This window comes from Bufo gargarizans, chromosome 2 (assembly GCF_014858855.1).
Source record: "Bufo gargarizans isolate SCDJY-AF-19 chromosome 2, ASM1485885v1, whole genome shotgun sequence".
Taxonomy (NCBI): domain Eukaryota; kingdom Metazoa; phylum Chordata; class Amphibia; order Anura; family Bufonidae; genus Bufo; species Bufo gargarizans.
The window spans coordinates 242,565,896-242,580,338 of NC_058081.1; the positions used below are offsets into that span (position 1 = coordinate 242,565,896).

At 44.4% G+C, this 14,443-nt stretch overlaps 1 protein-coding gene across 2 annotated transcripts in view; it reads right to left on the bottom strand.

The window, feature by feature from the left end:
• The window catches only part of RELN (reelin), a 716,958-nt gene that overhangs the window by 71,860 nt on the left and 630,655 nt on the right, over nucleotides 1–14,443 (bottom strand). For both annotated transcript variants that reach the window (XM_044280166.1, XM_044280165.1), the window contains exons 46-48: nucleotides 3,850–4,018; nucleotides 1,988–2,128; nucleotides 955–1,132 (exon numbers count right to left, since the gene is read on the bottom strand). In XM_044280166.1, the coding sequence (XP_044136101.1) occupies nucleotides 955–1,132; nucleotides 1,988–2,128; nucleotides 3,850–4,018 (488 nt within the window). The remainder of the gene's footprint in view (nucleotides 1–954; nucleotides 1,133–1,987; nucleotides 2,129–3,849; nucleotides 4,019–14,443) is intronic.

The following is a 14,443-nucleotide window of genomic DNA, read 5'->3' on the forward strand; positions in this document are numbered from 1 at the left end:
AGCATTAGGAGTTATAGGAGGCTGTAACTGGGAACTATTGTGAGAAGCAGAAGAGGGGGAGGGGAGGCTTGCTCTTCAGCAACCATGGAAAAACAGGGGAGGAGAAGAGCCTGGAATACAATCAGCAATGCATGATGGGAACTGTAGTCTGCAACACAGTGGCTACTGAAGTAGAGCCCACTCTTCCTTCACCGAGGAGGAACACATAGGGAACAATCAGGGCCGGTGCTACCAGAAGGCAGACCAAGCGGCTGCTTTAGGGGGCGCATCCTGGGGAAGGGCGGAAAAATGTGACATGGAGGGGGAGAATTGTGACATGGAGGGCTGATGTGACATAGGGGGGTGATTTGACATGGAGGGGGAGAAATGTGACATGGGGGCATGATGGCTTACATGGGGGCATGATGGATGGGGGCTGATGGCTGACATGGGGCTAATGGCTGACATGGGGCTAATGGCTGACATTGGGGGCTGATGGATGGGGGCTGATCTGAGGTCTGATTAACATTGGGGGTCTGATTGGGGCTGTGAGCTGAAGTCTGATTAACATTGGGGGTCTGATTGCTGGTCTGACCTGAGGTGTAATATTTTTTTCTTATTATCCTCCTCTAAAACCTAGGTGCGTCTTAGAGGGTGAAAAATACGGTCCTCAAACCAGCGATAGTCTGAAGCAGAGAGAAGATACCAGGACCACACAGGGGAGAAACCAGCTGCTGCAGGTGAGCTGCAAGGGAGGGGGGGGCGCCAAAATGTAGCTTTGCTTGTGTTGGCAAAAAGCCTTACACCGGCCCTGGGAACAGTGTGACACGAAAGGTGAGTACACATGTTTAGGATGTAAGTGTAATGACCCTACAGCCTTCTCATCCAAATGTTGGAATACCCATTCAATCACAGCTAATAAGACTTAAAACTAATGCAGACAATATGGGATATACTAAATATGACAAAACTCACCCCGCTGAAGTGAAGAGCCATTCCTGATGCTACTGCACCGCATACACTGCTGAGTTTGCCACCACTTACTGTAATCCAGTTCTGGCTGGCTGGGGCTCTATTAAAGGTGTCTTTGAGTTGAGTTGGTAAAGACATCTCTGGCTCATCACAGTAAATACCACCCCAGTAGTCATCACACCTGTAAAGCAAAAAGTACAGTAACATCCCAAAAGCAATACTGTACATACATGATTTAAAGATGAAATATTCAGAGTAATATCTACAGACATGCTTTATGCATAATAACAGAAGTACTACTACCATAGGTGCACAGTTAATGTAGCGTTAATGCAAATGACTGCAGATAGAAGATAAAAGTAACTGATTACGTGTTCAACCTACTGAAGAAGGCTGTGTGCTTAAGGGTTTTTTCTTTTCTACTCATGCATTCCACTACGCTGATGGTGTTTACAACTGCCACATCTTGTTAAGGTGGCCATACACATTAGTCTAAAGTTGATCAAAATGGGCGATTTCAACCAAAATGAACATCTGTCAATTGAAAATTAACAAAGAACGATCATATTTGCTGACTGTTGCCAGGCTAATATCATTTGAAAAGTAGTTGACCATGTTTAATATTTTCATCTGATAGTTGGACTAAATATATTTTGTTCAAATAAAGATGGTTCGTGATGATTTTTACTTGAAAGGATCTTCTCAGAAAGATCTTTTGATTATGGAGTAGTGTATTCACCAGCTACTCAGCCAATGGATGTTCCAGGTGTATGGATTCCACTCCAACAAGTGGGGTAATACAATCAAAACAGAAAGCTATCCAGCTCCATCTGAATGAAAATTAAAATCTCCTTCTTCTTCATGTATAACATTACCTGTGACTTTTTAATGTTCTAAATAAAAAAGAAGAAGAATTCAATTTTGATTCTGGTGGAGCTGCATTGCTTTCTGTTTTGGTTGCATTTTTTCATATTATGTCTGGGTCTTGGAGGAAGGAACCATTGATTAAGTTATTACAAAGACCAGTGATACTTACACACAATTCCCTTGTACACAGCGCCCATGTCCACTGCACATATCTACACACCCATCTCCAATGTAGATGTTATCAATAGCCCAGGTTTGCTGCTTATCAAAAGGTGATGGCTGATTCCAGCGGAACCTTGTAGCCTGAGATCTGAAAATATTAACACTTATCTATAAATAAATATGTATCAAACTTTATGTAGTTGAATTAATAATGGCTTTGATTATTTCATGTAGCAATACACTGTATTACAGACTTATCACCTGCTTGTAGGCCAGTGAGAGTGTTCAAAAATATTCACTTGTATAATTTTACCTTCATAGTAATACAAACTAATATCAGTGATATAATGTGCACCCTACAACATTTCTTCAAAAGCTGTGAACACAAATCCACATTTTCTCCCAGTATGATTAGCTGTTTTTCTACCCTGTCACATTCTGTTGCAGGAAACTGTCCTTACCAGTCAGACCCTGATGTCATTTGCCATGGATAATCCTGGGATTCTTTCTGCACATGCAGTCACCAAACTAACATCAGTGAATGGTAATATGCACTTTTTTGTTTAAGGGAAACCTGTCACTATGACAAAGCAAATTAATATGCAGGTAGCATGTTATAGACCAGGAGGAGCTGCACAGATTGATATATAGTTTTGTAAATAAAGATTCAGCAAAACTTGTATTTTATTCATTTAAATTCCTGCTCATTCTGGGCTTTGAAGTCCAGGGGGCGTTCCTATCAGTGATTGACAGCTATTTGTGTATACATAGTGATAGGGGGAAGGCTGTCAATCACTGATAGGACTTCCTCCTTGACTTTAAAGCCCAGAATGAGCATGGATATAATTGTATAAATTAGAAGTTTTACTGAATCTTTTCCTATGAAACTATGGGAGTCATTTATTTTCCTGAAATACACCTATATTGACATATTTCAGGCACAGATTGCGGCCCAATGGTTAGTTGTGCCGTAATCTGTGACTTTTCCCCGCTCACGCCTCGTCTAAAAAAGTGGGCGTGGGTAGGGAAGGGGACCGCCGGCAGGCCTGTCTGTTTTAGGTGTAGAAAACGGTCTAAATATAAGCCAGCTAGGAAGCTGTGTTACATTTAGAACTGGCGCTGGATGCGCTGAAGTTATGTAGAAGCCGGCATATCTTCATAACTTCGGAAGATCTACCACCATGTATAGGGGTTATTAAGACTGGCGTCTAAAATGCTGGTCTTAATAAATGACCCCCCATATATCAATTTGCTCAGTCACTCCTGCTCTATAATATTCTACCTTCAGCTCGGAGACCATGTTCAATGTGAATGGTTCCCTTTAAGGAATTGACTTGTAACACTATACACTATATAAGAATATCTATTTATCTACAGTATTTGTCTATCTATCTATAGTATCCATCTATCTACAGTATCTATCTATCTTTCTATCTACAGTATCCATCTACTGTACCTACAGTATCTATCTATTTTACACTTAGACAATTTTTTACGTCTAAACCATGGTAAATGAGACGGACCTGCCATCCCATCCTCTTCCCTGCCCACGCCACGCCCACTTTTTGTAGACCTGGCGTGAGCAGGGCGAAGTCACAGATAGCAGTGCCACTATGTGCGCAGGAAATATGCTTAATTTAGGCGTATTTTAGCATAGTAAATGACCCCTGAAGTCACTGCTAAGTAAGTGTTGCAGTCAAATTCATATTACTGAAAAGCCCTCTATCAAAATCAATGATTAAAGCTATCCAAAAGTTTAAAGGTAGACAATTCAAGACAAGTAGAAGTTTGGAATAACTGAATGTTTATATATATATATCACAGCCAATGACATGAATGTATTTCTGTTCATTCAGTATTTTTGTGTACCTGGTATATTCAGGAAGAGGTAATGTCAACCTGGTCCATTTATTGAATGTGTCAGACACCAAAACTCTTTGAAGTTGATATTTATTACAATCCACGTTGGTTGGAAGACAGTCTTTAAGTACAGAATTCCAGGTGAGACCCAGATCTACTGAATACTCTAGTTCAATGGCTATAAATAAAAGAGAAAGAAGTGAAATTATTACTCATTTACAACTATGAACACCTGTAATAATGGTATACTGTAAGAAAACATGCTAGGGCTACACATCATGCATAGTCATGTTAGATAATTAAATTGTGGTACCATCAGAAATGTGCTTGTCTCGCCACAGACATTGCATGTCACTACAAACACTGGGTGAAACAAAATAGTTTCCGCAAAGGAATGTGTATAATGTGTGAAATTATAATGTGTAAAAAAGAATGTGTAAAATGTAGTATGTGAGTACATGTAGTACAGCAGGAGCATGAACTCACTGCCTGCGGCTCATGCACACCACCTAATTTCAAACTGCAGCATATAGCAAAAATACATGATGAACTATATAGTCTCATTAACTTTACAATAAAAATAAAAAGCATACATATATAAAGAAAACAAAATGATCAAGGTCTTATATAATGGTGTAGAAACTAGAAGAGAGGAATACATAGCTTGTTGATGCTAGGAAGAATTAATAGTAAATAACAGCAGGGGTGGATATGCCCTATGTGCAACCTGTGCAGGGGGCAGTAGGTAAGTGCGCCCAGTACTACCTTGGGCCATTCCCTTAGGCCCTAAGGGGATGAAGTAATGAATTGCATGGATAACAATTACTGGTGGATTCTTAAAGACACTTTAAGAAAAGCTGTCATGCTGAATATAGTGTCCATTCTGTAGGCAGCATGTTACAGAGTAGGAGTGGTGCTAATCAGTAAGCATGGGCAGACTGGGAATGTAAAGTGGCCCTGAAAAATCATGTTGTAGGAGGGTCCAAATTGACAGAAGGCAGGGCCAATAACTTAGTGTAGCACGGAACCCCTTACCACAGTGCAGCACAATTACTGTCCTGTGGAAGGCAACACAGTTGAATTTAGCTGAAAGCCAGGTCCATACAGTATGTACACAGCCGGTGGCAGCTGCTTCGGGGCGCCGCCCGGCAGCATGCGTGACAGTTTATTTTCAAGTTAGTTAAATATCGTGTTCAGGGCCCCTTCACATGTGATCTAATCTTACTGTCTCCTAAAGTCTCCTGGTGTGTCTGGGATTCAAACCCACAACCTCCAATGTATCAGTGGCAAAGCATTAACCCACACAGCCATGAAGGCTGCATTACAACTGATTGAAAAACTATGAGACTTCTACTGTTATAGCTGGCTAAGTGTACATCTATACAAATGACAGCTGCCCCAACACACCCAGCACTGCTATATCTCTATATGACAGCTGTCCCAGCACACTCAGCTCTGCTATATCTATATATGAGCAGCTGCCATGTGTATAGATGTACACTTAGCCAGCTATAACAGTAGAAGTCTCATATTACATGGTCTTGTGGTTAAGTGCTTTGCCTTTGATACAGAAGGTCGTGGGTTTGAATCCCAGCATAAACTTTTCTGAAATACAAGCACTCCATATATGGAGTCCATATATGGACATATAGGGCGAGACACAGGAAGATGCTGCATCGCATCGCTGACATGGAGGTAAGTAGAAGTGTTTATTTTATTTTTTTTAATACCCGACTGTTACTACCATGGGGGGAGCGGGAGGCACCTGATACTGGGACCTGGGGGGGGGGAGAGCGGGAGGCACTTGATACTGGCACATGGGGGAGGGGGGTTGGCACCTGATACTGACACCTGGGGGGGGAGAGGGGTTGGCACCTGATACTGGCGCATAGGGGGGGAGAGGGGTTGGCACCCGATACTGGCACTTTTTTTGTGGGGGGGGGGAGATGGCACTATGATACTGGGGACATGGGGGGGGGAGAGAGGCACTTGATACTGTCACCTGGGGGGGAGGAAGGGGGGTTGGCATCTGATACTGGCACATGGGGGGGGCGGGAGGCACTTGATACTGGCACCTGGGGGGAAGGGGGTTGGCACCTGATACTGGCACATGGGGGGGAGAGGGGTTGGCACCCGATACTGGCACTTTTTTTGTGGGGGGGGGGGAGATGGCACTATGATACTGGGACATGGGGGGGAGGAGAGAGGCACTTGATACTGGCACCTGGGGGGGAGGAAGGGGGGTTGGCATCTGATACTGGCACATGGGGGGGGAGCGGGAGGCACTTGATACTGGCACCTGGGGGGAGGGGGGTTGGCACCTGATACTGGCACATGGGGGGGAGAGGGGTTGGCACCCGATACTGGCACTTTTTTTGTGGGGGGGGGGAGATGGCACTATGATACTGGGACATGGGGGGGAGGAGAGAGGCACTTGATACTGGCACCTGGGGGGGAGGAAGGGGGGTTGGCACCTGATACTGGCACATGGGGGGGCACCTGATACTGGCACCTGGGGGGGAGGGGAGGGTTGGCACCTGATACTGGCACATGGGGGGAGAGGGGTTGGCACCTGATACTGGCACATGGGGAGGGGGGAGGGAGAGAGGCACCTGATACTGGCACATGGGGGGGAGAGGGGTTGGCACCCGATACTGGCACTTTTTTTGTGGGGGGGGGGGAGATGGCACTATGATACTGGGACATGGGGGGGAGAAGAGAGGCACTTGATACTGGCATGTGGGGGGGGGGGGGTTGTCACTTGATACTGGCACATGGGTGGGTTTGGCACTATGATACTGGCACATGGGGGGGAGAGAGGCACTTGATACTGGCACTTTTTGGGGGGAGATGGCACTATGATACTGGGACATGGGGGGAAGAGAGAGGCACTTGATACTGGCATGTGGGGGGGGGGGTTGGCACATGATACTGGCACATGGGTGGGTTTGGCACTATGATATTGGCACATGGGTGGGTTTGGCACTATGATACAGGCACATGGGGGGAGAGGCACTTGATACTGGCACATGGGGGGTTTGGCACTATGATACTGGCACATGGGGGTGGGAAGGAGAGAGGCACCTGATACTGGCACATGGGGGGGATGGCACTATGATACTGGGACATGTGGGGGGGGGGAGAGGCACTTGATACTGGCACATTATGGGGGGGCATCTATGGGGACACTTACTGGCACATTATTGGGGGGCATTATGGGGGACACTAGGCCGGCAGCCTATCAGAGGCCGGACACTGAGGGGCATCTACTGGGGCACTATATATGGGGCATTTTTATATGGGGCATTTTATACTGGTACATTATGGGGGGCACTAGCAGAAGGTGGGAGAGGAGCACTATGGGGGAATTTACTGGGGGCACTATATAGGGGTATTTTATACTGGCACATTATGGGGGCACTATGGGGACATTAGCTCAATTGGGGGCATTACAAGGGGGTATTTTTGCACTGTCACATTATATGGAGAATGATTACTACTGGGGGGGCATTATGGTGGGCTTTATTACACCCCCATGGTATGACCCCCTAGTAGCAGCACCAGCCTCTCCCTGCTCTGCTATCCCTCTGCCCCTTCTCCAAATCCTTATTATGAAATCTTTCTCATTAGGATAAAACACATCAGCTCTGCCGTAGGCTATATGTGTATAACATAAACATATTTCATATGAAAACTTACAGTTACTTGGCCCTTGGGGATCTCGGACGCCACTTCCACACGGCCAAAGTGTGGAAGTGGCGTCCGAGAACCCCAAGGGCCAAGTAACTGTAAGTTTTCATATGAAATATGTTTATGTTATACACATATAGCCTACACTGTGCCCCACCATATACAGTATACCTCTACACTGTGCCCCACAATATACAGTATACCTCTACACTGTGCCCCACAATATACAGTATACCTCTACACTGTGCCAAAGGAGTGGGGTTTACACAGGAGGAGGGAGGTGCGAAGCGCGCTGGGGGGCCTTTACAAATATTTGCTGTGGGGCCCAGTCACTTCTAGTCACGCCCCTGCCCTCTGAGCTCTCTGTACTCACAAACTCAGTAGCAGGCCGGGCGGCAGCGCAACTCATTGACGTCACGCGCCTGCTCCTCCTACTTCATTCATAAAGTGGGAGGAGCAGGCGCGTGACGTCAGTCAGTTGCGCTGCCGCCCGGCCTGCTACTGAATTTGTGAGTACAGAGAGCTCAGAGGGAGAGGATCGCAGAGGATTTCAAGTTGTTCACATAGGAATATTAGTATTACAGTGAGCGGGGCCCGGTGTAGTAGAATACAGTGACTGCACCGGGCCCTGCTGCCATTACAACCACAGATGCCGGGGGAGGGGGGGGGGGATCATTCACTCACAGGGACACTGTTATGGGGGGATCTGTGGATGACACATATATAGCATAAGGTGCTATATGTGTCACCCACAGATCCCCCCCCACAACAGTGTCATCCACAGATCCCCACAACAGTGCCATCCACAGAGCCCCCATAACAGTGCCATCCACAGAGCCCCCATAACAGTGCCATCCACAGAGCCCCCATAACAGTGCCATCCACAGAGCCCCCCATAACAGTGCCATCCACAGATCCCCCTACAACAGTGCCATCCACCGATCCCCTCCATAAGTACCATCCACAGATCCCCCCATAACAGTGCCATCCACAGATCCCCCCCATAACAGTGCCATCCACAGATCCCCCCCATAACAGTGCCATCCACAGATCCCCCCCATAACAGTGCCATCCACAGATCCCCACAACAGGGCCATCCACAGATTCCCCCCACAACAGTGTCATCCACAGAGCCCCCATAACAGTGCCATCCACAGAGCCCCCATAACACCTTTTGGTTCAAAATATTTTTTTATTTGGCTATTCCCCACCCCTCTTGTAATTGTTCCGCTACTTGTGGGCTGCGCGGGAATGAGTTCAGTCACTTCGGTGGGCAATCCCGTCCTGCAGCGCGTGATCCCGCAAGACCTGCCGCTGTAGGTCACGGGTCTCGTGGGATCACGCGCCACAGGATGGGATTGCGCACCGAAGTGACTGAACTCATGCCCATGTAGCCCGCAAGTAACGGATCAGTGGAACAAGGTGGGTGGGGGGATGATCTGTGGGGTTGCCCAGACGGCTAGGCCCTTCATAGTAGTTATTAACCCCTTTCAGCAGTCCCCCATTCACTGAAGGGGGGACTGCTGAAAGGGATTAATAACTACTGTGAAGGGCCTCCCCTCCTTTCACAGTAGTTATGCCCAGATATGTGCCCCCTTCACAGTAGTTATGCCCAGATATGTGCCCCCTTTACAGTAGTTATGCCCAGATATGTGCCCCCTTCACAGTAGTTATGCCCAGATATGTGCCCCCTTCACAGTAGTTATGCCCAGATATGTGCCCCCTTCACAGTAGTTATGCCCAGATATGTGCCCCCTTCACAGTAGTTATGCCCAGATATGTGCCCCCTTCACAGTAGTTATGCCCACACTGCTTCTAACAAAGGCTCACTAATGGACACTGAGATTAGATCACCCCATACGAGAGCATTGAATCAATGCTTTCCTATGGGGAAAAATTTGACCCTGGAGGTCATCATGCAGGGTGTGAGGACGTCCAGCGTCAGATACTGGACCAAAGGTCTGTTTTACTCCATGAAGCCCTCAGTCGGCTGCCGGCCACTAGACGCTGACTTATTGCTGGAACGTAAACCATGCAGTTTCTCTAGAACATTGCAGCTCGATTTGCAAAAGGAACACTGTACCCAGACTACTTCAATGAGCTGAAGTGGTCTGGGTACCTTTTGTGTCACTTTAACTTTGAAATCTTATTAAAGATTGTGTAGGGTGTGGCTGGAGGCGGGGCATGGAGGCGGGACAAGGGTGGGGCTTGTAGCAGAACATTGGTGGAGCCTGTAAGGGGGCCCTTGATTTATTTTGCCCGGGGACCCTGAGGGTTCTGAGTCCGCCCCTGGGTGGCCATCTGGGCATCGGACCACTGGGATATTTTCCTGTAGGGTTTATGACTAGTCCACCTCTGTCAGAAAATGAAACTATCTCTAAGCACAGTCATACAGAGAAGGCTGTCAATCACCATCCACTGCACTCCTAAGCATGGAAAGAGCAGGGATATAAATGAATAAAACTTGCACTGAATCTTTTCCCACAAAACTATATCTCAATCTACCGAGCTCATCCTTTCCCCCCCAAAAATGCTGTCCACAAATACTATTGCACCTAAAGGAGTTGATTTATGATAGTCTAGATATTGTTATATACTGTATACATATTGGTCTTCTGTGTCAGCCATTGGAAAACAAATCTGTTCATTTGGTAAGTATCTAGGAATATGAGCTGACACTTTCTTTACATGTTTTGCTCCCTTGAAGTTTTCCATACATTTAGGGATGGGGCTGGATGAAATAATATAGCACAGGCATCCAAATGAAAACGAAAAATCACGTAATATTGGTTACACTGCTGAACTGAAATAACCTGGTAAAATCAGAGGGACTACTACTGTGTCTGCCCCCGGCAAACAGGTCTGTAATTTGGCAAGAGGGCTCATGCACATGACTGTATGTATTTTGCGGTCCGCAAAAAACGGATCCGCAAAAAATACGGATGACATCCATGTGCATTCCGTATTTTGCGGAACGGAACATCTGGCTCCTAATAGAACAGTACTATCCTTGTCTGTAAAACTGACAATAATAGGATATGTTCTATTTTTTGCGTAACGGAAATATGGACATACGGAAACATAATGCACACGGTTAAACTTCAGTTTTTTTCTGCGGACCCATTGAAATGAATAGTTACGCATACGGTCCGCAAAAAAAACGGCACTGACACGGAAAGAAAATATGTTTGTGTGCATGAGCCCTAAGGCTGGGTTCACACCTGAGCGTTTTACAGCGCGTTCCTACGCGCTGTAAAACGCACAACAGGCAAGAACCAATGATTCCCTATGGGAATGGTTATCACCTGTGCGTTTTACAGCACGTACGATCGCGCTGTAAAACGCCCGACGCTCAAACAAGTGCTTGAGCTTTTTTTTGGGCGTTTGTCGCGCGTTCCCGCACATAGATATTCGGGAACGCGCGACAATGTGTGCACGCCTGTCTCTGTATGCGCGATTGTAAACGCCCGTACAATCGCGCATATAGAGCGCTCGTTTCAGAACGCTCAGGTCTGAACCCAGCCTAAGAGTATGAGCTAACACTTTTTTTTGCACTTTTTTTGCATACATGTTATACATAGCTTTAGGAAAGGAACTGGATGAGACTGGGAGACTTTTTAATTTTAATATTTTGTATTTTAAATTACAAAAAGTAGCAAAGCCATACAAATAAAATAAAAAAAATAATGTAATATTAGCTACACTGCTGAATTGGTGCAGAAATAACCTGGGATAACCCAAGGGACTTTTTTTTTTTTACGGAGACAAGGGTGATTTATGTAGAGTAGTGCTGCAATATTCTTCTAGGTGAAAGGTCAGTTCATAATGACCCCTGAGTTTTAATTATTTATAGTATTTGTAAAAGTGGGCAGGTCTGAAATTCAGATGCATGGCACAGTGCAAAACACCTCTCTATTGTTTTTATGGTGAAATCGAGCTGTTATCAAAACTAACATTAGGAAAATAGTCATTGTAAAAGAGGAAAAATTAGCAACACTAAAAACACGTCTCTATTTTGCACATTGCAAGTACAGGCCTTGTAATAGCCGAGTACAACTGAAAATCAATACCTTTAGATGTGTCAACTGTTCAAGCAGAAAGTAGGTATTGCCAAATACATTTTATTTGTATACAATTTTTTATGAGACCTTTAACTTTGCAGAACGAGTTGTAGTTAACAAGTTAACTTTTATTTATTTTTTGGAGGGGTAAAAAAATACCCTAATCTATTGTTGTGCTGCTCCTGAGACGTGCGGTCCTATGCAGGAGCTTTATTAAAATGAATTGAAAATTACAATTTATGGAGACAGTCAGTGAGAGAATCTTTTCTGACTGATGGAAACCTTTTCCATCTATCAGAAATATATTAGATATTCCTCTATAGTGATAGTTGCTATTATTGCAGTATGTTAGATATAGCCAGAGCAGCAGTCAGCATATTTTAACTAGAGATAGGATATTGACAGTATAAGGACAGTGTTAAATGGGAACTTTATTGATGTTTTTGTGTGACGGGTGCAAATGTTTGGAGTGATTTATCTGATGGTGTGATCCAGATGCTGGTAAATATCTGGGCCATGGCATCAATGAATGGCCCAATTAGTGATTGGGCAGGTTGTGATTAGATGAATATGTTCTTATCTTCCCAGTCCTTTTCCGGGAAAAAATACTCTCATATATAAGAATCAAATAGCAAGTTCAGGGGCAGCACTGCAATAGGTTAGGACATTTTTTTACCCCTCCAAAATAAAATAAATAAATAAAAGTAAATGATTCCTATGAACACTACAACTTATCCCGCACAATTTAAGGTCTCATACATCATTTTCAGGTTTTTGTTGACTTGATATTGTTTTTGGGGAGGTGAGGTGACAAAAAAAATGCTGTTTTGGCATCATTTTGTTTTTAAAGGCATTCACTTGATGGGGTAGATCATGTGATATTTTTATAGAGCTGGTCGTTACGGACGTGACAATACAAAATTTGTCTATTTAAAAAAAAGTTTTGGGGAAAAAAATCTTGTTTTTGTATTGCCATTTTCTAATAGCCATATATATATATATATATATATATATATATATATATACAGTACAGACCAAAAATTTGGACACACCTCATTCAAAGAGTTTTCTTTATTTTCATGACTATGAAAATTGTAGATTCAAACTGAAGGCATCAAAACTATGAATTAACACATGTGGAATTATATACATAACAAAACTGAAAATATGTCATATTCTAGGTTCTTCAAAGTAGCCACCTTTTGCTTTGATTACTGCTTTGCACACTCTTGGCATTCTCTTGATGAGCTTCAAGAGGTAGTCACCTGAAATGGTTTTCACGTCACAGGTGTGCCCTGTCAGGTTTAATAAGTGGGATTTCTTGCCTTATAAATGGGGTTGGGACCATCAGTTGCCTTGTGGAGAAGTCAGGTGGATACACAGCTGATAGTCCTACTGAATAGACTGTTAGAATTTGTATTATGGCAAGAAAAAAGCAGCTAAGTAAAGAAAAACGAGTGGCCATCATTACTTTAAGAAATGAAGGTCAGTCAGTCCGAAAAATTGGGAAAACTTTGAAAGTGTCCCCAAGTGCAGTCACAAAAACCATCAAGCGCTACAAAGAAACTGGCTCAAATGCGGACCGCCCCAGGAAAGGAAGACCAAGAGTCACCTCTGCTGCGGAGGATAAGTTCATCCGAGTCACCAGCCTCAGAAATCACAGGTTAACAGCAGCTCAGATTAGAGACCAGGTCAATGCCACACAGAGTTCTACCAGCAGACACATCTCTAGAACAACTGTTAAGAGGAGACTGTGTGAATCAGCCCTTCATGGTACAATATCTGCTAGGAAACCACTGCTAAGGACAGGCAACAAGCAGAAGAGACTTGTTTGGGCTAAAGAACACAAAGAATGGACATTAGACCAGTGGAAATCCGTGCTTTGGTCTGATAAGTCCAAATTTGAGATCTTTGGTTCCAACCACCGTGTCTTTGTGTGATGCAGAAAAGGTGAACGGATGGACTCTACATGCCTGGTTCCCAACGTGAAGCATGGAGGAGGAGGTGTGATGGTGTGGGGGTGCTTTGCTGGTGACACTGTTGGGGATTTATTCTAAATTGAAGGCATACTGAACCAGCATGGCTACCACAGCATCTTGCAGCGGCATGCTATTCCATCCGGTTTGCGTTTAGTTGGACCATCATTTATTTTTCAACAGGACAATGACCCCAAACACACCTCCAGGCTGTGTAAGAGCTATTTGACCATGAAGGAGAGTGATGGAGTGCTGCGCCAGATGACCTGGCCTCCACAGTCACGGACCTGAACCCAATCGAGATGGTTTGGGGTGAGCTGGACCGCAGAGTGAAGGCAAAAGGGCCAACAAGTGCTAAGCATCTCTGGGAACTCCTTCAAGACTGTTGGAAGACCATTTCAGGTGACTACCTCTTGAAGCTCATCAAGAGAATGCCAAGATTGTGCAAAGCAGTAATCAAAGCAAAAGGTGGCTACTTTGAAGAACCTAGAATATGACATATTTTCTGTTGTTTCACACTTTTTTGTTATGTATATAATTTCACGTGTTAATTCATAGTTTTGATGCCTTCAGTGTGAATCTACAATTTTCATAGTCATGAAAATAAAGAAAACTCTTTGAATGAGAAGATGTGTCCAAACTTTTGGTCTGTACTGTATATATATATATATATATATATATATTTTCTTTCTGACTATAGTCTTGTGTGAGGGCTCATTTTTGGCAGGATGAGGTGACATTTTTATTAATACCATTTTGGGGTACATATGACTTTTTGATCGCTTGATATTATTTTTTTGAAAGGTGAAGTGACTAAAAGCTAGCTGTTTTTACACCATTCACCTGATAGGATAAATCATGTGATATTTTTATAGA